This window comes from Thalassophryne amazonica, chromosome 1, assembly GCF_902500255.1.
Source record: "Thalassophryne amazonica chromosome 1, fThaAma1.1, whole genome shotgun sequence".
Classification (NCBI taxonomy): Eukaryota; Metazoa; Chordata; class Actinopteri; order Batrachoidiformes; family Batrachoididae; genus Thalassophryne; species Thalassophryne amazonica.
The window spans coordinates 77025528-77052527 of NC_047103.1; the positions used below are offsets into that span (position 1 = coordinate 77025528).

At 43.2% G+C, this 27000-nt stretch overlaps 1 protein-coding gene across 1 annotated transcript; it reads right to left on the reverse strand.

Annotated features, from left to right (window-relative positions):
* Nucleotides 1–603: 603 nt before the first annotated feature.
* On the reverse strand, nucleotides 604–5003 carry klf6a (Kruppel-like factor 6a). The gene is made up of 4 exons (XM_034171902.1): nucleotides 4699–5003; nucleotides 2780–3362; nucleotides 1910–2033; nucleotides 604–1107 (listed from the first exon to the last, which is right to left on the reverse strand). The coding sequence occupies exons 1-4, from the start codon at nucleotides 4798–4800 to the stop codon at nucleotides 1056–1058; spliced, it is 861 nt and encodes a 286-aa protein (XP_034027793.1). The 5' UTR covers nucleotides 4801–5003; the 3' UTR covers nucleotides 604–1055.
* Nucleotides 5004–27000: the final 21997 nt, after the last annotated feature.

The window sequence follows — 27000 nt, forward strand, 5'->3', positions numbered from 1 at the left end:
AAAAAAAACAAAACACAAAAAAAAAACACCCCCCCCCCCCCCCCCCCCCCAACAAAAAAACCCAAGGCTTTATGTACAATATAGTAACATTAACTGCGTTTTAGCTGCACTTTAACTGAAACTAGTTGCAGTCCTGATTACAGTGGAAACTGAAAAGGAACAAACCCGAGAACCATGCAACACCTGTCTATGATACTGAAGTTATAATATAGTTGTGTTATACCTGTAAGCACACAGCTTGTACATTTGGACTACAAATGAGCTTTGTAGCTTGTAAAAAAAACAGGTTATATAAGACATTGCACATTTAGTAGCTGCACCAAAAAATAAAAAAATAATAATAATAATAATTTGAGGGGAAGAACAAAAATGGCTCCTCTCACACAGTGACCAGAGGGAGGGTGGTCGCTGACCGGAGGACATGATGGTGTGCTCTCTGGTCAAACCCAAGGCCTCAAACGTGTCAGAAAATCTCCCAGTCTTGGTGCCATCCTCACACTGCCACAAAGAGCAACACAAACGGAACGCGTTTCCCCACTCAGTCCACAGCATCAGCGGCACCAGCCTCAGCCTGTCAGCACACTTCAGACATTCACAGTGCACACATGCTTACCTCAGACAGTTTTTTTTTTTTTTTTTTTTTTTAAAGTACCAGTGTATCTGCTGTCCGGAAGATGTCCTCAAAACATCATGCACCATACATACAATTCATTCATTCTTTGTGTCTTTTTTCTTGCTTTTGTTTTGTTTAATTATTTTTTTTTTTTTTTAAGTGTTTTTTTTTTTTTTTTTAAGTGTTAAAAGTCCATCTGAATCAAAATTGCTCCCATCCATGATTTTGTCCTCTTGTAGCAGACAAACTTCAGAGCGCCTTTCTCCATAGAGAGGTCCCATAGGCACTGGGTTTCAGTATGGTGCAAAACGGCATGCTTTGGCTGGAACACACTCCTGCCACTCTGCTCTGGGACAGTTCAACCAAGAGACTGGTGAGGAGACTGCATTAGTTTTATCTACTTTCCCCTTTGCTGTGTTGGTTGATTAATACTTGTCCTGCTCTAGATGTGTCTCTTCATGTGGAGAGCCAGATGGTCAGACCTGGAGAAACATCTGCAGAAAGAAGGGGTCAAGGAGATTAGTAAACAGCATTCAAATGAGAAAAGTGTCCATTATATTTATTGGAACAATGTTAGAGCCCCCAACCCCCTGAACAACTGTTACAAAAAAAAAAATTAATAATAATAAATGAGTAAATAAGTGATCACCTGGAGAAAAATACCCTGTACCCATTGACTTTTGTCAGAGCAGTTTTTTTTTTCTCTCTGCTGCCACTCCAAGTGCATGAAGCTGAAAAACCTCTGAAGTTTTAAGAAGTGATTTATCATCACGACAACTCATTGTTTTTGGACAGCAAATCAGATGAAGAAAATGCAGATGTTTGGCTGTCTCAATCGACCATTAGCTGCACAACATGTTACACAAAAGCTATCACAAACCTCCTATGGGAGCAGATTGTACAGACTAAATGTTATTGTGCATGCTGTAATCTTAATTTATGTATTTTATAAACCACTGTATTGTTGTCATAGAAAGAAAACCCACACTTTTTTGGGTAGGGGGAATGCTAGGGTGAAGTGTTCTCAGCATTGTACCACTGCTCTCCAGTGGTAAACAAACCCTATATGGAAACAGGTCCCTCAACTAGAGTGCTTCAAAAGAGTGGCTGACACTTTTGGCAAGAGATCAGTTAAATACTGATTCAAAGCTATCTGAAGAAAAGGCATCTTCAAATTGTTAAAATCCATAGTGTCATAGATGACCTATGAAAGAAATCAATTTGGTTCTTTTTGTGTAACAACACCCAAAGGCTCATCAACAGTTGTGGTGTGTGCAGAAAGTGGCCTTGGCTCACCTGTCACAGTGACTGCATTTAAATGGCTTTGCCCCAGTGTGCTTCCTGAAGTGTCTGGTCAACTCATCGCTTCGTGCAAAACGCCACTCGCACCCCTCCCATGAACACCTATATGGTTTTTCACCTGCCAGAAAAAAAGAGAGAACAGTTAACTTCATTCACATCTGAACATGATAGGAGGAAAAAAAAAAAAGGCGCTGACTGGCTGGTCAGTCTGTGCTCACTGCTGTTATTTAAATACATTCAAATCAGTGAGCTGCAGGCCAGATGATGACAAGTCTCAAGACTGATATGCCACTGAACCTGTTCGATGGGTTGCTTGGTATTTATGCATGCATTTAAACAACGTGAGGCATGTGAACAATGCTCAGAGCGAAGCTGTGCATCTTAAAATGAGGTGCGTGAGCAATTTCATGCCACTAATCAGAAATAACCAATGTCAAATGGCCATGCAGTATGTTCCAACTTTGTGCCTCTGGCTCCACACCCATTCAGCCTTTCCCATGGTGAAACCCGATCTGTTTTGAAGTCCTTTTATCTGCCATGTGGAGCCCCTCCCCCCTGCTCACTCCCTCCTCACTCAGTCACATTCCACAATGATTAGGTCACAGTTTAGGTATCCAGCCATGCAAAGCCAGGACTTGCAGCGATTCAGCTGAGGACACGGTGCAATGTGAGCTTCTAGTTACATTACGCAATGGCTCAACAATGCCTTTAAAAAGGTGCACAGCTGAATAACTCAGAAGCTGTTTTTTGTTTAAAGTGGCTTTTAGGATTAAAGCAATTTATAGAGCAGCAGCCCCCCCCCCCCCCCCCCCCCCCCCCCCCCCCGAGCACTACTCTACAGATACCATTTCATCGCCACCTCACCTGTATGAGTGCGCTGGTGTGCTTTCAGGTGGGAGCTCTTTGTGTAAACCTTACGACACCCGTTGAACTGACACCTGTGTATCCTCCTCCTGCCATCAGGTGAAGCATCTCCACAGACGAGTCCCATCTTTTCCGAACTCTTTCCAATCCCACTGGTCCGGATTTTGACCGGCAAGTGTAGTTCAGCGTGTGTGCCTACCCAGCCATTTGTAATGCCACTGGGATCGGAATTAGCCTCTGGAGATGACGGAGGAGTGCTAATGACGGAGGGGCTAAAAGGTCCAGAGCCAGCCAAGACAGAACCCAGAGGGTTGGAGGTAAAGCTGTGTGTGGGCGAGAGCTCCTCTGAACTGTCTGAAGCTTCACTGCTGGCATCAGAATTCACACTGTTGGTGTCCAAGATTTGGGTATCCTGATTGTCCTCCTGATGGGCCGCAGAAAGCGTTGGGTCAGACTCTGCCTTGGCTTTGTCCCCACATGCTAAGATCAACTTACTCCAGAGATCTTCCTGGCCATCAAACTTTAGGTCAGATGTGAAGACATAAGGCTCACTCTGTAGATAACGTTCCAACTCCAAGCACGTCTGTAAGAGGGTAAACAAAAGAGAAAACTTCAATTACAGCCTCTTTTTTTAAATTTACATTACTTATCGCATTTTGTTTTGTTCTTTACCTCTGCCAAGGAGGTATTGTTTTCACTGGCATATATGAACAGATCAACTAAATTTGATGAGTAGATAGATAATGTTAAGGAAATGAGTAATTAAATGTTGGAGGTGATCTAAAATATGATCTAGAACTGAGATCCAGAGGAATATTCGGCAGATAACACTTAACTCAAAAAGTTGCAAGTGCATGTTAATGAAATCTGATGAGCAGATAGATAATGTCACTGAAAGTAAGTGATTTTAGATTGAATTTGATCTGGAACATGCACACTTGGTGCCTTCCAGTTGTTAAATGTGGTGAATGAGGGATTATTCACATCTGCAAAATCCTTCTGAACAGGAAATGCTTCATGTTAAAAAAAATACACGCCCACCACAATGTATTTTTTTTTCTTTTTACAAAACTCACAACAGAATGCATTAACCACAACAACGTTGCTATTGCCTCTGAACACTGCTCTTTTTCGCAAAATGCTAATTTTTCAAATATTTGACAAAAAAGCTGCATTCGCCAGATCCACAACCTAGTACATTTATTTAAACCCGTAAACTGCAGCGCCTCGACTTTTTTTTTTTTTTTTTTTTTTTTGGCTGCTGAATGACACACCGAACATATTTTTTAGAGTCCTTTTAAGGAAGCTACTCCACTTCCCCTCCAACATGAGCCGTTCAGCTGCTTTTCCTCATGCAATCACATCCTTCCTCCTGTGCACATAAACTGGGCTGAAGTGACTCAGACCTATTAAAGTGGCAAACGCACGTCCATTCAGCACGCTTCAAACAGCTTTCCGGACGGCAGATGTGTGCATGTCTGCACACATACAGTTTTCCAGTTGTGCTGTCAACTCATGCGAAGAGCTGACATTTGATACATATAAATCGATTAATAAGACGATCACGTTCCAGCACGTAGTTTGCGTTGAAGAAGAAATACTACCAGAAAAAAACACAGTTTTTGAAATTCCTTTCAAATGTAAACAGCAAGGACATGTTTTCGAAATGTGTGCCATTTAAACTTGGTGTCCGGTGAAAGTACAAAACAGATGGAACAAAGTGACAGTGTGACAGACACACTGATCCACTTCAGCCGAAACTTCATAAAAAGGAAGCTGATAATTAAACAGCCTGTCAAGGGACGGGCTCCGTCTAAACACTGCGCACCTGCGGGTTTTTTCACCGCATTTCTGTCGAATCGAACTCTGCGCAAACCTGTTCAGCCACACAAGGAGCATTTGAATAAACACATAGTCACCTGCAGCCAGTATTCCTCCAGTGAAGGTAAGGCTGAGAAATAGCCCGTGTCGTGAACTATTTGAAGTTCTTGAAAGATGCTGCACATGGGTAGAACGTCCATTGTCTTCCCGCGTCTCAACTTGTAAAAAATAAATAGAACTTAGCTGCACTTTAATTTCGTTTTCACGTTGGAAAAAGAAGAAAAATAAGAGAGAGGAGCGAAGCTGCCGAGCACGTATCCCCGCTGTCACACGGAACAGCGTCCGCCTCCTTTTCGCTGCTGTTCCAGTACTTTGCAAACACCGGACTGGATGAGGAGCAGCTGCGCGCCTGCAAGCTTCCCTATTCAAACATGGAAGCCCGCCCCCTTCGCTCGCGACACCGCTACGATTGCAGAGTATCTCCCAATCAGCGTGGACCAGCGTGCCGGATCGCAAATGATATCACAGCCGTCCAACCACGGCCGCCCTCTGAGTTAATTTGGAAGTTTTCCCCTTCTGATTGGTCTCTTTGACTCTCCTCGCGTCGTCGCTGATTGGCTGGTTATTTATAGGCATGTATATAACCGAGTGATAGCCGGAGCTCGCGCTGTAGTAATCTTTTTGTGTGCGGCTACGTGTTTGGCCACAAACAGCGCTTGTGAGCCGAAGCAGTTTCACATTCCTCCGCTTTGGACATTTGTGGCTAAGTTGATCACAAAACCAAAGTGTGGCAATGTGCGGCTTCTGTCATCAGCCGCTAAACGTTCCACTGACAACATTCACAGTGACTCATAGGTGGCAGGATGTTCAGGACTGTGTTTAGTAGAAGGCCCAGTATCACTTCTGCTTTCTGATACAAGTTTCTCTGTCCTAAGAATGGACAAAATGTCACGTTTCAGATTTAATATTCCTTTCCCAATCTCCGTGGCTCATCTTTTATAAATAGAGTAGTAGACTCGTTTCACATTCAATTTATTAATTTGCATTTAAAACACCACTCACTATAATTAATATTATATCTGCGTCCCCCCAAAACCAAAGAATGCAATTCCCCCTTGTCATTTTCATGGGAAAAAATCCTGCTTTTACAAACAATAAATCATAAATTAACAAATGAAGGTTGTTTTTAAAATAATATTTTGTGAAACTGTTCATTCAACAGTCACTTTTAGCACACAAAATGTATACTGTGCTGGTAATGGCCATCCAGGGTTTTCATGTATCCCATAATCCCTTGCACACCAGAGAGTCGCTGCAGTCAAAACAACATAGAGAATCCACATGATGACAACTGTAAATTAATATTATACTACAACTAGAAGCACTCAGAAAGTGCAAACCTCCGCCAAGGCCATGGGGTCACTGACGCCATAACATCTACATGCTGTGGAATCATTGAACCTAAAAAAGTCTAACAATGATGTTTGCTCAGTAGTAAAAAAAAAAAAGTTTCATCTGCTGTGACTGGATAGCATGTATCCTTAGCACTTGGCATCACAGTTTATTGCAACTTGCACCTTTCCCAGAAGCTACTGTCATCTGAGCACTGATATTGATATTGCATGTGCTTATAGACAAAAACAAATAAGAGACAAAATTCAATTTATTATTCAACTAAACTGCAAATATATGAATTTTTTAACATTCATGAAACACTTCTCTAAACAAGGCCATAGGGTCACTGACCCTAAAGAGATTCCTTCCTTGGCGCAGTGATCTATTTCTTTTTGTCTCTTTCTCTAAAATTATATATAATAATCATTAGATTATTAATATATAAACAGAAATAAATTTAAGAAATATTACAATTTGAAAACAAATGCACCCGAACGTGATGACAGCTGCAACTGCTTAATGCTAACTTTTAACATTGAAAATGCCATAGACATGCTAACACGTTAGCATCAGGATCCAGATCATGATCCAGATCACCACTAAAATGTAATCACTTTTTCCTCTTGTCATTTCCAACCATTCCATAAAATTTCATCAAAATCCGTTCAAAACCTTTTGAGTTATCCTGCTGACAGACAGACAAACAAACAAATGCAACCAAAAACATAATCTCCTTGGCGGAGGTAAAAATGTAAATTTTTTATGCTTTTTGTCACGTTAATAAGAGACTGCTGCATGATACCCTGAAAACTTGCTAAAACAATTATAACAAATAATCCATGACTGTTATGTTTAATCTGAGTGGAATTTAATAAACGCAAACCGAATTTCAGACATATTATATATATTAGTCTGGAACAAAGAGGACAAACAGTGTTGTAAAGAACAATAATCAAGACGTTAAAGAGCAAACTTCACTTTCTCCAAGAATGATATGATCAGGAAGCGAGCGTAGCTCACAGCAGCTCCCATTGAAAATAACAGAGAGACAGCCTGTGATTCTCTCATGTTTACATAAAACAAATGTAATAACAACGTCTATAAACCCAGAGAATATATTCCCAAGAGTTTTAGGCACAATATAAAAATAGTTTTATGTTGCGATGTTAATGGTGTTGTCCATGTGCAGCAATTAAAGTGAAGCCCAATCACAGCGTCTCAGTGCAGTTCTCAATGTTACTGAGATCTTGCAGCGCGGTGACCTCGCCGAGGTTTTGCGGGATTTGAAACCTCAAAAGTGTGGATAGACTGTATATCCTGGACAAAGCCTGCGTGATGCCACCCATAGGTTTTCTATGCAGTGGCTTCATATGGCCACAAATGCACCACAATTATTCCCCAATTTCCTCTTTTTTTGGCGTGAAAATTGGCACGCAACAGTTTCCCGTAAAGATAAGAGCAACGATGGGCACAGAGGGTGCCTGTTTTTTGTTTTTTTTGGAGTGATTCACCCAAAATAACTGGCCCAAAAAGAAGGAAATGTGGTTCATACATTTAGTTTTGGTGATGCTTCATTATGCAGCATCTCATCTGGGAAGGATAAGGTGCTTGGGATCAAGAGATCATACTAAAGATTCCCACACAAAGAACAACAAAGATTACAGCATTTCTCTGAGGAAGTCGGAAAGTGTCCCTTGCGAATCTCAGATGAAATCGCACCCTCAGGATGTCACGATATTTTGAAATGGAACGCCACTGGATACAGATGCAGAAAAGCTGACATGAAGCTCTTATATGGGCATTGCCATGTTCTCAGTAGCGGCAGTGCTGATTCACAATTTATTTATTGCATGAAGTGGTGGCGCATGAGTGGTTCAGTGTGTCGCAGAAGCCAACCATCTAAACTAACAAGGTTAACCTCAGTTCGGGTGTTTATTAAATCATATTGTTGGGGACTGTGCGGCGGTTCTTATGATGATTTGCTTTGGTGTGGGCATGAGTCGCATATTTTTTCAGTAATCATGCATTAATGGGGCTTAACGTATCAAGCTACCAATTGCTGCTAAAAGTGCTAGCACTGTTAGCATTATATTACATATGACAAACACTTCACTCAGTTTAAATACTGCAGCAGAGACGTCTTAAGCATAGGTTTTCTATCCGTTAGGATGTTTCACCACCCAGCAAGCCATATTATTCCAGGCATTTGTAATACAATTCTTCAAACAAAACAGCTAGCAGCCTCCACAGCAGCTAGTAGCCATAAGAAGCGGACACTGAGTTAAGCTTCAGTCCCACCGAATAATAAGCCATGAATAATGAGCCACGCATGGGTGTGTCAGCGATTATTTGAAGAATAATCCCCATCCAGCCTCGAGTGGCTCGTGTCGCCGCATATGATCCACGTCAAGCCACATATGATCCATGCAGTGCCATGATAACACGACATTGGTGCACATTTAGACATGGGTTTGATCCAAACCTGCAGCCCTCCCACACTTGGTCCCTTTAAAGTGGGGGTTTTCAATTCACAGCATCCATTCAAGATGTTGTCACATTTTTTAAATGCAGTCCAAAAAAGATGCTGCACTGAGTGAGTGTGCACTCCCGAATACAAATTCTGACGGGGATAACTACTTTGGCACTACACTGACTGGTGTGCGCCGTGCAATGAAATGAGTGAAATGCAGCCATTCTGTGCATTCACTCAGCTCTCTGTGATGACTATATATATATATATATATATATATATATATATATATATATTCTTCCACAGCTTACAGTCACCATAATCCAACTTTTAACTTTGTGTTCTTCCGTTATTCACTGCAAAATCACTCTTTTGCGAGCTCGCCTTTTGCGTAAATGCTCATCTTGGGTGCCAGTCGTTCCATCAGTGCACACACAGCAGAGCTCATCTGATCCATTAACAAGATATTAAATCTAACATAGACATACTTTTACAGCTAGGAATGAATGTGCAACTGTTTTACCAAGCTATAAAACATTAAAAATAGTCACCTTTAAGCTGTTCCAAAATACATTCCTCATTGAGCAGGAGAGGGGGGAAAAAGCATCCAGATGAAACAGTCTTACGTGATTCCAGAAGCAATTAGAGGTGTTTTCAACATCTAAGGTTTGCCAGAAAATGATTAATCCACTACAGAATCATTATTTTATACAGAGGGCTGAGCCGCTCCAAAAATAGCCTCTCAGGTCCTGTGTAGCTGCCAGGTGCTTGGATAATGGGCTTTTACAGCCTCATCCACACCACAAACATGCCTCTATAATCCTTGTTAGTCATCATAGTAACTCGTAAACAAACTGCACCACGCTGTTCTTGCTAAATTTGAAACATCTTGAAATTAGTGCCACGCTCAGAGATGAGCCTCGCTAAATGAAGATACTGCCTCTAAGAGCCTGTCAGAGCCGCTATTCTCCCATGATAGTTGAATAAATCATCTCGTAGCAAAAAAAAAAAGTTGCTCATTATTCATCCTTAAGTATTTGGTGGGACTAGGGCTTTACAGTTGGACACTACAAGATGTGGAGAAACTCTACTCAGCCAATGTCACTCAAAGTGACTATGCCCTCACTCCTACAGGACTTTATGGCTTAAAACATCTTAACCTAAGAAGTTAGAAAAAAGTTCACCCCTGTACAGTTGTCATGAAGGAGAAAACTATATACAGAGGCCAAAACAGTTTTTGTACCAGATTGTAAACATGTTTATTTCTACTCAAAATTTGGACATTTTAACATGGACTCCAGTGGGAATGTGCTGTGTTTTGGAGCCAGCCTCAAGCGGCCAGTCAAGGAACTGCAACTTTTTCTTCTTCCAGTAGGGCTACTTCTGAGACCGTCAAAGCTTCCCACTTGTTAACTTGTTAATGGTGCAAGGCTTGGATAAAAAATCTAGACAAGTGGGTGTGTAAGTGTCTTTGCCCATCCCAGGACCACAATGGAAATGTTTTTGTTTTATTGTGTTATCTTCAAAAATTATTAATTCATGTATTTTATGTACATTTATTGTTGTTGCCAAATAAATAAAATAAAATAAATCAGCTAGCATGTGTAGACAATAACTTAAAAACAATAAATATAATAAATGTAAGTCATCTTGAAACTCAATACATTGAAAGAATATATAATGAGTAAGAACTGTATTGCTTTGTTGGTCTTTGATGCACCAGATCATTGAAAGACTAATTGCATCCACCAAGGCTGTAATAAAATCATCATTGCTTATTTCTCTGACTGTCTTTCTGACTGTTAGCAGGATTACGTTAAAACTACTGCACATATTTTGACTAAATTTTCATCAGGCCATGGAAGACTTCATTAAATTTTGGATGTGATCTGCATCCAGATTTTGGATCAAGATTACACTTTATGTAGGCTTTGAAGGATTACATCAAAACTACTTCACGGATTCTCACCACATTTGCACCACATATAGATATTAGGGTATGGAGGACTCCACTGAATTTTGAAGGTGATCTGGATCCAGATCTAGATTCTGGCTCAGGATTTCACTTTATGAGCTTTTAAGAAGCACGTAAAAACTACTTCACGGATTTTGATTTTCACCACAGATAGATATTTGCATTTTGTATTATCAGTTATACAGCTTCATGATGAAGTGGTATAGAGGAGGATTTTCTTAAAAAGACCTGAAAGTTTAGATGCAAATTGTCAGAAAGTACATCTGAGATGCAAGCCTAGATTTGATCTGTTTTGGTAAAAGAATATCCTTCTCTGCTCTACTCCACTATGAAGATAAAAGTGGTGATGCAAAATGCAAAATTTGCACAGTGCACAATTTGTCCAATCACAGCTGCATAAATCTATTACTTCTTCTGGGTTGTCTGGGTGTCTTGGTGGCTTTCCTCACTTTTCTCCTTCTTGTAGTCACTCAGTTTTTGAGAACTGTCTGCTCCATGCAGATTTACCACAGAGTGCCATATTGTTTGTATTTCTTAGTAACTGATGTAAATAAAATCCAAAACATATTCAGTGGCAGCTTTACCATCAGAGAGCCTCGTCCACAACTACCACAAAAGACTCCAAGCTGTCATTGATGTTAAAGGGGGCAATATATGGTATTAAGTAGTTTCTGTTGCCATTATGATTTAAAGAGTAAAGACAGTTGTTTGACAATAAATGACTTCACCCAAACACTAACCATGCGTGAAAAAAAGAGGTTTTTTTGGTTGTTATTCATATTCTCTGAAAGATGGCCAAAAAACAAAAATTCTGCCAGGGTATGTAAACTTTTGAGTACAACCGTATATATGTGTGTGCGTGTGTGTGTGTGTGTTTGTATGTGGTATGTGACTTTTTTTCCAGTCACAGACAGTCCAGTAAAGAAAGTCCATGCGAATAAATCACAGCAACACACATAAACGGCTGCTCAGATATTTGGATGCGGCTACCATTTAAGCTAAAATTAAAATGCATTGCAGACTTTTTTTTGTTTGTTTGTTTGAAAATTTACCAGAGCACTGCAGATAATCAGCAGAGCTGTCTGTGGCTGTGGGTGGCGTAGCAGAATTTCTGAGTTGATTAAAGATTGCTGCACTGGGGCAATTCATACATGGCCAAGATCAAAAAAATGCCAGAGCTTTGGCTCAATAGCGACGCTGAGTTCAATTTCCAAAGATGTTGTTTTCTTACTCTTTCTGTTTTTATGTTATAATCAAGACGTTACTTCTTCACTATATACAGAACTATGAAAAAGTTTTTGGTAGTCTGCACTTTTTATTACAAACAACTTCATTATAGCGTATGTTTTTTCAATAATGTAAGATACAGGGTTTTTGGTATTACAAAACATGCACATGCTTCAACATATGTATTATTTTCAAATCTACATATACACGACAGCCTGCGTAATATGAATTTTGTTGGTCATTTTATATGAACAAGGGTCCATGTGGACTTGTACACTCCTTGAAGATCACTGTTCCACTTCTATGTGCTTATCTTTTAATTCAAAGCTAATCTCAGTGGAACAAAAGTGAACATTCAGTTGACTGTGTGACATCTAATGAACACAGCAGAAAAAAACTATACCTTCCATATTTCCACTATAGATGGTTGATGCCCAGCTGTATTCTCTTTTGAATGACTCATGCATTCCATCATATATTTAGAAAAGCCACATCATCCAGTTTATTCTCATCATTTCCTCTTTGGACACTATGCCTTGTGCCACATTGTCAAACAGATGCATCTCTTACTGTAGCAGTTACATAAGTCTCCCAGAAATAAGTGGGACCACAACCTGGCATACCATGGCATGATGAGATAAACAACATTTCGAAACAGCAGCTCTATTGTCTTCTAAGTGGCTGTTACTGGCCCAAGTAGACAACTGTGTGTCCTTTGTGCTGTGAGGCCATATGTTCTGATTCTGTCATATGGAGAGAGATACTCTCTGAACCTTGGAGCTGACCTCACACATCCTGCACAAGAATTCCAATTTGCCTTTGTGTTGCTGATGGCACGCTTCATTATGTCCAGTTTGAACATACTGGACAGTTTGAAGAATTACTGTAGAAGAGGAGCTCAAGCTTCTTGTGATACCCAACAACGCATGGCTTATCCCTTCACAACAATATGCACACTCATTATTCATGTATTTTGGAACTTGCAGAATGTTGGGTCCCAGTAGAGCATTAGTGGGCAGCTCTGCCGTAATCACTTCCTACAGAAGGCCTCTTAGTTGAAGCATTTAGAGAATGTACAAGGTCCTGCATAGCAGCTTTTATCTAGGAAGACCAGGTCTACAGTTTTATCATCGTTACATAATCCCAGCCTGGTCAGCAGCCACAGGAAAGAGCAATTACAGGATGACCCATTTTAATGCATCACTGTCAAGCCAATCAGTGAGTTGTTCTAAGGGGTTTTTCTGGGTGCACTGGAGAACCGCTCTTCTGTGGTTGTTCATAATGTGAACAGGCAAACGGGGTATGGCTCTTGTCCAAAGTTATTTTCATCATCATATCAAAGTTATGCACAAAAATCCAAATCCCATATTGTTTTGTCCTCTTTTTAATCCTTGTCAGAATTATTGGCAAGTCTGTATTTGATAAGTTTGTCTTTTTTATTTTCCATAATTTAATTGGTAGTGGTGGTTGTGGGGAGTTCAGAAGTAAATTACATGGACCAATTTTGTAACATTAGAATAAATAAAAATGTACAAAGTTGTTGAACAACAAACAGTAGAAACATAAAATATATGTGTGAAACAGGTATTAGCATCAGTTGACAAATTTACAGTAAATCATCACTTAGCTACTTTTCAGACAAGTCATGGGATGGATACATGAATATTTCCAAATCACTGAATGTAACATAAGCAGGACACTGTCTTGATAGTTAGCACTATTGTCTGACAGTGAGAAGCTGCTGGGATCTCTTTTGCTATTGGTCCTTTGTTTGTGGAGTTTGCACGTTCTCCCTGTGTTTGTGTGGGTTTCCTCCGGATGCTCTGACTTCCTCCAAATTCCAAAGACAGTCAGGATAAGGGAACTGGAAACTTTAAATTGACCATAAGTGAGAGTATAGGTGTCCTTTTTTGTCTATATGTGGTACTGCGATAGACTGGCAGCCTGCTCAGGGTGTACCTTGTCTCTTACTTGACGGCTGGGCGAGGCTCCAGCTCCCCCGTGACCCTTAATTGGAATAAGCAGGTATAGAAAATGAATGAATGAAAAGAGTTCAGTTATATGAATCAATAAGACAGACACGGTATGGTACTGTAGGGAAAATCAGTCTCAAGATATGTGAGGGTAGACTCCTATAACCACTGTGAAGGAGTGATAGTCTTCTGTGGGTGTGTCTGGAGAAACTGGGCATTGTGCAGCTTTTGTTACATCACCAGTCAGTGACACGGTGTAGTCGAATAGAGGACTGTCACACAAGAGTACGAATGCGCACGAATGCCATATGAATCAGCTGAATGGGAAAAACAGAATTTGAGCCGCATTCGTACGGGACAGACATTCGTACAGCTGCGTACGAATACCCAGAATGTGTTTCGAAGCTGCCTCGAATGATTTGTGGACATTCGGAGTGTACAGGAGGCCCTGTATCAGACCCCCCCCCCGTGGCACATGCACCCTCGCTCTCTCTCTCTCTTACCCACCAGACAATCAGCTGTTTGGCACTGGCTTACGCGCAGGAAAGCCATCAGGTGTTTATGAGCACACAAACACAACTGAGCACACATGTTCCAGCCTCACACATGCGTGGCGGTTCGGTCATCTGTCCTGACTACACGCACACACAGCGGGGTCTGTGGATGATCCAGCCTGCCACTCACGCAGTGCTTTGGTCAATCGTTACGAGTACACACATGTAACCACAACCACGCAGAGCGCTTTGATCAGCTGTTATCACAGGAGGCACAGGAGGCCATGAATTCGCCGGAGGCATATTAAAAGCGCTGGACTCCTCCAATTTCACAAGGATATGGCCATGGTGCCAACTACATCACTGTATTACATTACTGAGCCATATGTAATCGTTTCTGACACATATCTGTCAAAAGGGGAAATAAATAAAAAATATAAAGGCTGGCTGGCATGCACCGATCGGGTTCATCTGGAGCCATTCCAAAGGTGACTATTTATTCTATTCATACTGTGATGGCTTGGTAATACAGTTGCAACATCAGTCCTTCATATGTGTTAGATGTTGTATGTGATATGATGTGCATTACAGCTGTGGCAGCCCGTTCAGACGTGCGCTGTGTAGAGCAGCTCTGAAATGTATTGACTCACTGCACGGCTCACCTGAACGGGCTGTTACAGGCATGTTGGACACAGTGATACAGGTACTTTTTCTGTGCCATAAGGGGGGATGTCATTGTACCTGTAATCTTGAGCCTCTTATGGATGTGACAGTCTGTTCAGCCACGCGCGGTGCAGTGCTGCTCTGAGACACACTGACCCGACCGGGCTGTTACAGATACATGGTCATGCCCTCTTATAGGTTACATAATGTATGTGAATTATGATCATCATCATAGCAGTAACATCACGTGCAGCTGCACGTTGCCATGTCCCACGGCGAGTCAGAGGCTCTGCGCGGTGTGTCACTTACGCCCATAATGTGCATGATACTACAGATCCATTGTCAGTCCACCTCATGTGTCAGAGGATGTATCTGTAATACATGAAAATTCAGTAAGGAATGTCTTCTATAATACATTCCAATTCTAAGGTAGACTTCTACTAGTGTATACTAAGGTATATCTAAATATCTAAAAAAAGAAGAAGAGTAGAATAGAAGACTAGAATAGAATAGAACTAGAGTAGAATAGAGTAAAGTAGTTACGTGACTTTTAGTCAGGATTGTGACATTTTGCTGATTGGCTGAGACACGCCGCTCTCTGATTGGCTGTAGCCTTTGTTTACAACATAGCACTGGTACCACAGTCTCTGGAGGAGTAGAACCAACTTACATTTTCGGCAGTTACGCCACAGCCAATCACAGAGCATGGTGTGATAGCCAATAGCGGCCGACGTATCAGATGGACCAATCACAGCCATGTTTTCAAAAACACGCTACCAGTCTCTTTGTATAAGAGACTGTGGTACCAGTGCTATGATAAAAGGTGCTACAGCCGAGTAGATAAGCTCATGTTTGCTGTTAGGTTTAACTAATTGTAGCCCACTCCTACATTTTTTCACTAATACAGTATAATATTAAAAAAAGAAAAAGTTAAAGCCTGCTGAAATGTATATGGAGACATGATATAAGTACCTTAATGAAAGGATATAGAGGTGGAACCGCTCCCAGCTAAAGAGAGCTCAGGGCTCGTGGCTGCAGCGACATGTAAGCCAGGTTAGCCTTAAACTAGTTCGACAGAAAGGGATAAATTCCAGGTAAGCTAACGTTGAAAGTAGTAGAATGGTTACCACTTAGGTAGAAAAGTCATCGTAAGAAAAAAAAACCCTTAAAAATGAAGACTGATAAAATGATGTTTAACTGGCATATATATATATATATATATATATATATATATATATATATATATATATATATATATATATATATATAAAAGGCGAATGAGGCCTAGGCAGGTTATTAGATAAATAATAGCTAGTAGGCTAAGCTGTAATTGTAGCTATGTTACTATATAAACAGAAGTTATGGCTAGCTACTATAGGCAGAAAAATTCCATCTTCTACATGCTTGTAGTATACATATACCTAGAATCAGAATCAGAATTGCCTTTATTGTCATTGTAATTTGCATTGCAACGAGATTTGAGTGCAAATCCAACTCGGCCACACTGACATGCAGCACTTGTGATCACGGTGTAACATCCAGAATGAGCATGATATCACACATCCATTGTCAGTCCACCTCATGTGTCAGAGGATGTATCTGTAACATGATGTAATCATGGTTGTTAGACCCTTTCCAGACGGCTGCACTGACACCCAGTGCCTGTGATCACGGTGTAATGTCCAGAACGAGTCTAGTCTGTAGACTAGTAGTAAAATAAATTCTAGCTAGTAGGCTAAGATATAAATATGGTTATTTTATTATAGAAACAGAAGCTATGATGTAATATGTTTTAGGTATCTATCTAAAGTTCACCTTGCTAGCTTGCTATAGGATATCATGATATATAGTATCATGATATATACTATATCATGTTATCATGGCTGTTAGACCCTTTCCAGGCAGTCGCACTGACGTGCAGTGCCTGTGATTACAGTGTAACATCCAGAATGAGCATGATATCACAGATCCATTGTCAGTCCACCTCATATGTCAGAGGATGTATCTGTAATATCATGTTATCATGGCTGTTAGACCCTTTCCAGGTGGCTCACTGTGTGTCACAGAAACATGTGGCACCTGTAATCATGGTTTAACATCCAGAATGAGCATGATATCCCAGATCCATTGTCAGTCCACCTCATGTGTCAGAGGATGTATCTGTAATATCATCTTATCATGGCTGTTAGACTCTGCCCAGACAGCCGCACTGTGCATCAGCGCATCACGGAGACATGCGGTGCCTGTGATCATGGTTTAACATCCAGAATGAGCATGATATCACAGATCCCTTGTCAATCCACCTCATGTGTCAGAGGATGTATCTGTAATATCATGTTATCATAGCTGTTCGACCCTTTCCAGGTGGCCGCACTGACATGCAACACCTGTGATTGCAGTGTAATGTCCAGAATGAGCATGATACCACAGATCCATTGTCAGTCCACCTCATGTGTCAGAGGATGTATCTGCAATATCATGTTATCATGGCTGTTAGACTCTGCCCAGATGGCAGCACTGTGTGTCACAGAGACATGTGGCACCTGTAATCGTGGTTTAACATCCAGAATGAGCATGATATCACAGATCCCTTGTCAATCCACCTCATGTGTCAGAGGATGTATCTGTAATATCATGTTATCATAGCTGTTCGACCCTTTCCAGGTGGCCGCACTGACATGCAACACCTGTGATTGCAGTGTAATGTCCAGAATGAGCATGATACCACAGATCCATTGTCAGTCCACCTCATGTGTCAGAGGATGTATCTGCAATATCATGTTATCATGGCTGTTAGACTCTGCCCAGATGGCAGCACTGTGTGTCACAGAGACATGTGGCACCTGTAATCGTGGTTTAACATCCAGAATAAGCATGATATCCCAGATCCATTGTCAGTCCACCTCATGTGTCAGAGGATGTATCTGTAATATCATCTCATCATGGCTGTTAGACCCTGCCCAGACAGCCGCACTGTGCATCAGCACATCACAGAGACATGCGGTGCCTGTGATCATGGTGTAACATCCAGAATGAGCATGATATCACAGATCCATTGTCAGTCCAACTCATGTGTCAGAGGATGTATCTGTAATATGATGTTATCATGGCTGTTAGACCCTTTCTAGATGGCTGCACTGATACCCAGTGCCTGTAATCACGGTGTAATGTCCAGAACGAGTATGATATCACAGTTCCATTGTCAGTCCACCTCATGTGTCAGAGAGTGTATCTGTAAAATCATTTTATCATGGCGGTTAGACCCTGTCCAGATGGCCGCACTGTGTATCAGCGCATTACAGGGATGCACTGACTCGCTGAGACACACAGTGTATTTGGTGTGATTGCATAATGTTCACATCTAGTGCACATAATGATTGCATGTCACAGACTTTGGCCATTATATTTCCTTTGCACACCTTGAACAGGATGCACGTGGGGACATCCCAAAATGACATGCCTAACCCATTTTGAGGTTCCCTTGAATGTGTTCAGAATGGTCCAAATGCAGTCAGACTGCAGTACAACTGCCTTTTGACGTTTGAATTTTCTCCAGTTCAAATGCAGCTTGACAGTGGACTGCATGTTTTCTACATTCATGGTGGCTGTATGAATGTGCCAGACGTTGTGGAGTACCACATAAATGCTGTACGAGGGGTTCGAATGCAGATCAAATTTGCACAGTTGTCATTCAAATGTCACTGTTGGGGAAAGTGTAATGCACGGACCCACAACAGGGGGCGTAAATGAACGGTCAATAGATAAACCAATAAATACAATTTATTGTGGCAAATGTGCACAACAGGTCGAATACTGCTTTTAGACAATCAATCACAAAATACAACAGGTGACGTGTGGGCAGGCCCGAGGGTAGGAGACGCCTATCCAGAGAAGAGCCGGGGCCCACAAGGTTCCACCACCAATGGAGACCCACAATATGCCGAAGCCGCCAAGTCCTGAGTCCCCAGGTGGCCTCTGCTTCCAGCTGTCAGATCCGGCACTGCTGGCAGGAACAAAAACAGGTTAATGGTGGGTATGTGGACACCCAGTAAACAGTCAGCAAACAGTCATGGTTTCTTCCTGAGGGAAAGATCCACCACTCCCAGAAACAGGAATGCTGAGAACGTGCAGTACCAATAGTACACTTAAGGTTCAGGAAAGTGAGGAGCAGGAAACGCCAACTCCCTCCAACCTCCACAAAACCCAGCTCCAGGCTGCGAGCATACAAAGGTTACGACTGCAAACTCAGTAGTAAATAATGTGCGAATGGCACAGAAACGGCTGAGAGGTTACCTGTGAGGTAAGCTGATATCTCGGCAGAGATGTGGTGTCTCCTCCAGGCTTTTATGGTGCTGCAGATGATAATTGCTGACAGCTGTCAGTGCTGGCTCCTGGATGGCCACTGCGCCCTCTAGTGCCTGAAACCCGACAACAGGCAGGGCGCCCTCTGGTGTTGGCCAGCAGTACCTCCTCTCTGGGCAGCCCACACAACAGGACCCCCCCTCAACGGGTGCCTCCTGGCGCCCGACCAGGCTTGTCGGGGTGTCGCTGGTAGAAATCGACCAGGAGGGCCGGATCTAGGATGAAGCTCCTCTTCACCCAGGAGCGTTCTTCAAGTCCGTAACCCTCCCAGTCCACCAGATACTGGAGACCCCGACCCCTCCGGTGAACATCCAGAAGCCTGCCGACTGTCCACGCAGGCTCGCCGTCGATGATGCGGGCAGGAGGCAGCGCTGGTCCGGGGGTGCAAAGGTCCGAGGTGTGATATGGTTTAAGCTTGGAGACATGAAAAACTGGATGGATCCGCAGTGAAGCTGGGAGTTTCAGCTTCACTGCGGCTGGACTGATGATTTTGGCGATCTTGAATGGTCCGATATATCTGTCCATCAGTTTTGGTGACTCCGTGTTAAGCGGGATGTTCTTGGTTGACAGCCAGACCTCCTGCCCAGGCTGGTATTCTGGGGCCGGGTGCGTCGGCGGTCTGCATGGTTCTTCGCCCTCGTCCGGCCTTTCAGCAGGGCAGAGCGGGCTGTTCGCTACACCCGACGGCACCTCCTGAGGTGGGCCTGGACCGAGGGAACCCCGACCTCTCCCTCCACAGCCGGAAACAATGGAGGCTGGTACCCCAAACACGCTTCGAATGGGGAGAGGCCGGTAGCAGACGAGACTTGGCTGTTATGAGCGTACTCGATCCAGGCCAGATGTTGACTCCAGGCCATCGGGTGCGCGGATGTCACACATCGTAAGGCCTGTTCCAGCTCCTGGTTGGCCCGCTCTGCCTGTCCGTTGGTCTGAGGGGTGGTACCTGGATGAAAAGCTCACGGTGGCCCCCAGTTCCCTACAGAAACTCCTCCAGACTTGCGAGGAGAACTGGGGACCACGATCCGAGACTATGTTCATTGGGATACCATGCAGACGTACGACGTGGTGGACCAGGAGGTCTGCAGTCTCATGGGCCGTCGGGAGCTTCGGGAGGGCCGCGAAGTGGGCCGCCTTGGAGAACCGGTCCACTATCGTCAGGATGGTTGTCATTCCCTGGGATGCAGGGAGACCCGTGACGAAGTCCAGGCTGATGTGGGACCAGGGGTGATGAGGCACTGGCAGTGGCTGGAGGAGTCCCTTCTCAGGTTGATGTACAGCCTTGCCCCTGGCACAGGTGGTACAGGCCCGGACATACTCCCGGATGTCGGCCTCCATTGACGCCCACCAGAATCGCTGCCAGACCACTGCCACGGTCCTTTGCACCCCTGGATGGCAGGTGAGCTTAGAACCATGATAGAAGTCCAAAACTGCAGTCCTAGCGTCTGGTGGGACGTACAAATGGTTTGATGGTCCACCGCCGGGGTCCGGGTGACGCGTCAGGGCCTCCCTGATGATGTTCTCCACGTCCCACATCAGTGTGGCGACGATAGTGGACTCCGGGATGATGTTTTCAGGTGGATCCGACAGCTCTGTTTTGACTTCTTCTTCGTGCACCTGGGACAGTGCATCTGACCACTGGTTCTTGGTCCCGGGGCGATAGGTGATCCTGAAGTCAAAACGTCCAAAAAATAGAGACCAACGGGCTTGCATGGGGTTCAGACGCTTAGCGGTCCGAATATACTCCAGGTTCCGATGGTCAGTGAAAACCGTGAATGGAACCACAGCTCCCTCCAACAAGTGTCTCCACTCCTCCAGGGCCCCCTTCACCGCCAGGAGCTCCTGATTGCCGACGTCATAATTCCGCTCTGCCGGGGTCAACCTGCGGGAGAAATAGGCACAGGGGTGGAGAACCTTATCGGACTCCCCGCTCTGGGACAGCACGGCTCCTATCCCTGAGTCAGAGGCATCTACCTCCACAACAGACTGGTGGCTAGGATCGGGCTGCACCAGAACTTGAGCAGTAGAGAACCGGCGTTTCAACTCCCTAAACGCGGCTTCGCACCGATCCGACCAGGTGAAGGGAACTTTTGGGGAGGTCAGGGCTGTAAGGGGACCAACAACCTGACTATAGCCCTTGATAAACCTCTGATAGAAATTAGCGAAGCCGAGGAACTGTTGCAGCTTCCTATGGCTTGCCGGTTGGGGCCAATCTCTCACCGCTGCTACCTTGGCCGGATCGGGTGCGACGGAGTTGAAGGAGATGATGAACCCCAGGAAGGACAAAGAAGTACGGTGGAACTCGCACTTCTCGCCCTTCACAAACAGCCGGTTCTCCAACAACCGCTGCAGGACCTGACGTACATGCTTCACGTGAGTCTCAGGATCCTGGGAGAAGATGAGGATATCGTCTAGGTATACGAAGACAAACTGATGCAGGAAGTCCCGCAAGACGTCGTTTACCAATGCTTGGAACATCGCGGGGGTGTTAGTGAGGCCGAACGGCATGACCAGGTACTCAAAGTGACCTAACGGGGCGTTAAATGCCGTCTTCCATTCATCTCCCTTCCGGATCCAAACCAGGTGATACGCATTCCTAAGATCCAACTTTGTAAAGATTTTGGCTCCATGCAGGGGCGTGAACACTGAATCCAACAGAGGCAACGGGTATCGGTTGCGAACCATAATCTCGTTCAGCCCTCTGTAATCAATGCATGGACGGAGTCCGCCGTCCTTCTTGCCCACGAAAAAGAAACCCGCACCTAACGGGGAGGAAGAGTTCCGGATCAACCCGGCAGCCAAAGAGTCCCGGATGTAGGTCTCCATTATTCGCGCTCAGGGCGTAAGAGGTTGTACAGCTTGCTGGACGGATACTCAGCGCCCGGGATCAAATCAATGGCACAATCATACGGTCGATGCGGGGGAAGCGTGAGTGCCAGATCTTTGCTGAAAACGTCAGCAAGATCGTGGTATTCAGCCGGCACCGCCGTAAGATTGGGTGGGACTCGAACCTCCTCTTTAGCAATCACACCGAGTGGAACCGAGGATCTTAAACACTCCCGGTGGCAGGTTTCGCTCCATTGAGCCACAACCCCAGACGGCCAATTGATCCTGGAATTGTGCTTACTAATCCATGGAAAGCCCAAAATCACTGTGGAGGTAGAAGGTGTTACAAAGAACACGATCTCCTCCCTGTGTTATTAGTGGAAGAAGGGTGCCATCTAGTGCCCGTACCTTCACTGGAGAAGGAAGGGCCACTAGAGGCAGCCCCACTTCCTTATTAGCCCATCTGCTATCTAGCAGATTCCCTTCTGACCCCGTGTCAATCAGTGCTGGGGCTTGAAGGGTTAAATCCCCACAGAGGATCACAACTGGGATTCGTGTGGATTTTCGTGCATTACCCGCGTGTGTGTTATGGCCCACCCTTAGCCCAGACTCTAAGGTCTGTTGTACCACGTGCAGAATGTGACTTGGCATTGTCTTGCTGAAATAAGCAGGGACGTCCCTGAAAAAGACGTTGCCGATGGCAGTATGTGTTACTTCAAAACCTGGATGTACCTTTCAGCATTGATGGTGCCATCACAGATGTGTAAGTTGTCCATGCCATGGGCACTAACACACCCCCATACCATCACAGATGCTGGCTTTTAAACTTTGCACTGGTAACAATCTGGATGGTCTTTTTCCTCTTTTGTCCAGAGGACACAATGTCCATGATTTCCAAAAACAATTTGAAATGTGGACTCATCAGACCACAGCAGACTTTTCCACTTTGCATCTGTCCATTTCAAATAAGCTCGGGCCCAGAGAAGGCGACGGTGTTTCTGGATGTTGGTGATGTATGGCTTTCACTTTGCATGGTAGAGTTTTAACTTGCACTTGTAGATGTAGTGACAACCTGTGTTAACTGACAGTGGTTTTCTGAAGTGTTCCTGAGCTCACGCGGTATGAGCCTTTACAAAATGATGTTGGTTTTTAATGCAGTGCTGTCTGAGGGATTTGAAGGTCACGGACATTCAATGTTGGTTTTCGGCCTTGCCGCTTACGTGTAGAAAGTTCTCCAGATTCTCTGAATCTTCTGATTATATTATGGACTGTAGATGATAGAATCCCTAAATTCCTTGCAATTGAACATTGAGAAACATTGTTCTTAAACTGTTGGACTATTTTTTCACACAGTTGTTCACAAAGTGGTGATCCTCACTCCATCTTTACTTGTGGACGGCTGCGACTTTTGGGGATACTCCTTTTATACCCAATCATGACATTCACCTGTTTCCAATTAGCTGTTCTTTGAGCATTCATCAACTTTCCCAGTCTTTTGGTGCCCCGGCCCAACTTTTTTGAAATGTGTTGCAGGCATCCAATTCAAAATGAGAAAATATTTGTACAAAAAAAAAAAAGTTTATCAGTTTGAACATTAAATATCTTGTCTGTGTAGTGTATTCAGTTGAATATAGGTTGAAGAGTTTTATTTACATTTTACACAACGTCCCAACCTCACTGGAATTTGGTTTGTAGTTTATTGTTTGTATTACAATGTTAGGAAAGAGGTGTCATTTGATTTAAAATGGTGATTCGCTTTGAAGTCATTAATTCCAGCCAGACTCTAACTTGACTTGGCAGAGAGCAGCGCAGTGTTTGGAGCTGTGCGAACTGAATGGAGGACGATTTTCATTTCATACCTGCAACAAGAGTCCCAATTAGTGACTTTAATCCACACAAAAGTGACTCACGATTGACATTTCTAAATGGCTTTGACAGGGATTAAGAAGCAGACTTGAAAAGCTTATGAAAAGCATCAAAGCAGAGAACCAACAAAGCAGCGGGTCGGAGCACTGCTTTGTTGGTTCAAGCTTCAAGAACAGCCGTTGCAGAAGCAGTTGATTACAGACCTGCTGTATGGTCTGCAATCAATGTAGAGAAATGAATATTTTCCTGACAAACACCCTCAAAAACAACAGCTGCAAATTATTTTGTGCCATTTCCGGTTTGCAACTTTGGCTACCTTGAATTGTGGCTTTTTACGACAATGTTGTCTGGTTTGTAGCTTTTTCCCACTGGGGAGATTTTTTTGTGCCATTTCCGGTTTGTGCCTTTGTCTACCATAAGAGCAAGCTTTGCGGTGCTTTGCTCGTAACATATATATGGAATTAACATGCTCATTTACCTAACTTGTTTGTTAATGTCATACAAATTGCGTATGCACAGACCAATGTATTCTCCAACACTGTCAAAGCCAACATGACAGATTCAGAAATGAACCTTCTCTCACTATGACACTGCTTACGATCAAGCAGCCAGTTACTAATGAGAAACAGCATTATTATTATAGATGCACAACTCATTGCGAGGGTCACTGAAAATTTGTCCAAGCTTAAATAAAATGAGAATAAAAGTAATTGATTAGAAATCAATGCACATATATCATTCACTCTTTTATTAAAAGAAGAAATGGAAGGGAAGAAAAGGGGGGAACAAAACTCCTCAAAAATCGATATTCATTGGAATCATAAATCAAAATTGAGCCAGCGCTCGAGGGGAGGGGAGATAATCATTGCCTGGATTTGGATTACATACTTCATGGGGCTGAGGCTTGTCCAGCCTGCAGATGTGTTTAGGTTTGTTACAATCCCCCGCACATGCACATTAACTATGAATACAGTCAGATCCTCTCATTGCAACGCATTGATGGTTTAGTGCGATGCTGTCAGGCTGCATCTGTGTACAATAGTGTCAGCTCCATTTAGCTGTCAATGAGGAGTCGTAGCTCAAGGGTGAAGAGTGGGTCATGTGTGTTTAAGATGCACTGCTGCGCGGACATGCATTGGACATGGCAATCAGTCACAAAACTCTTGTGATAGTCGGTGATGGAGGTTTGCGAATTGGTTTGTGTGATCGCATGACCAACAGACCAATATATCAGTTCACTGATACACTGTGGTGGAAATCAATGTTGTCCACCTCAGAAATGATGGAGCCTCCTTCTTGATCGCAGTTGCACCCAAACACACTGTGAAACCTGCAATGTACTGTATCTTTCTTTGTTTGCGGTTGATCGATATAGTGCATCACACTGTGACTCTCCAAGATTATTACGAGGTTCAAAAACACGCTGTTGCAGATTATTTTCATTTTTAACATTAAGAAATTGAGGATGGGGGATTTGAGCCTGCCATCCACCAATCAGCATAAAACTTGACAATCATTTGATCCTTATTTCATGGGTAAGGATACATTTGAAGGAAAAGACCCCTTTTATTATCTTCTCCCCAAGTGAATAAAGTATTGGCAAGGGATATAGTCAAAGGCACCAACCCTCTGTCTGTGTGTCTGAACATTTGTCACGATATCTCCAAGGTACTTGGGTGCAAACTCATCAAACATGGCACACAGGTAATACCAGCGGGGGAACAAACACCATAGCAACAGTGACCTGATTTGCATATTTATTTATTCACATGATCAATACCTTATAGAGACTATATTATATGAGGTAGACACACACATTCCAACTTGGCCTAATTTTCAAATTTATTAATTTATATAGCGCCAATTCATGATAAAATCATCTCAAGGCGCTTCACACAAAAAACAATTAAAAAATTTAAAACACAATTTAAAAAAAAAAAAATGACCATAAAAGAAAGACAACCATAAAAGAATACAAGAATAAAAACACTTCATAACACTAATGATAAAACAGAGAAAACAAATGAGTCTTTAAACGTGACTTAAAAATCTCCACAGTATCCGACTGCCGAATGGGCGCTGGGAGATCGTTCCACAGAGCTGGGGCACGGTAGGAGAAAGCTCTGTGACCGGCAGACTTTTTATTCACCCTGGGAACACACAGAAGTCCTGCACCCTGAGAACGCAGGGCCCGAGCTGGTACATAAGCGCTTACCAGGTCAGCCAGATAGGGAGGTGCAAGTCCATGAACGATTTTATAAACTAATAACAGTACTTTAAAATCCGATCTTGCAGGAACAGGAAGCCAGTGCAGGGACACCAAAACGGGTTTAATGTGGTCAAACTTTCTGCTTTGTGTCAAGAGTCTGGCAGCAGCGTTTTGAACCAGTTGAAGACCCCTAATCCTGGACTGCGGTAAGTCAGAAAATATAGCTTTACAATAGTCCAATCTAGAAGAGACAAATGCATGAATCAAAGTCTCAGCATCAGCCATAGACAGGATGGGACGAATCTTCGCTATATTTTGCAAATGGAAGAAAGCAGTCCTCGTAATGTCTCTAATGTGGAGATCAAAGGACAACGTAGGATCAAAAATTACTCCAAGGTTCCTCACTTTATCCGTGTGATGTATAACACATGGACCTAAGCTAAGTGCTAGCTGATCAAATTTATGCCGATACCTTGCTGGACCAAGAACCATAACTTCAGTCTTATCAGAATTTAAAAGTAGGAAGTTATTAGACATCCAACTTCTTACTGATGCAAGGCAATCTTCCAAAGATTTTATGTGAGTGAGATTACCAGCAGTTATTGGCATGTACAATTGAGTGTCATCAGCATAGCAATGAAAGGAAATCCCAAAGTGCCACAGGATATTCCCAAGAGGTGCTACATAAAGGGAAAAAAGCAGGGGGCCTAAAATGGATCCCTGAGGATCCTACATGAGGTACCTGATGACCATCATCTTGGCTTTGACTTTTGAGGTTTTGTATAGCCTGAAATGATCTAATGATATGCCTCAGTATTGGTTAAATACTTTGGCACAGATCAGCAGTGTAGTCTGAAGACTGTAACAATTTGGATATTGTTTTGGTTGTTATGGCATCCTGTGCAGTTTTTACCCAGAGCTGGACAGGGGGGGTTGCCAGTTC

Bases quoted from the DNA above. Each gene is read 5' to 3' on its own strand.
- klf6a (XM_034171902.1), bottom strand. From the start codon at position 4,800: ATGGACGTTCTACCCATGTGCAGCATCTTTCAAGAACTTCAAATAGTT. The intron at 2,034-2,779 runs GTGAGGTGGCGA...TTTTTCTGGCAG, and splicing joins ACACCAGCGCACTCATACAG to GTGAAAAACCATATAGGTGT. The intron at 1,108-1,909 runs GTGAGCCAAGGC...TTCTTTCTGCAG, and splicing joins AAATGCAGTCACTGTGACAG to ATGTTTCTCCAGGTCTGACC.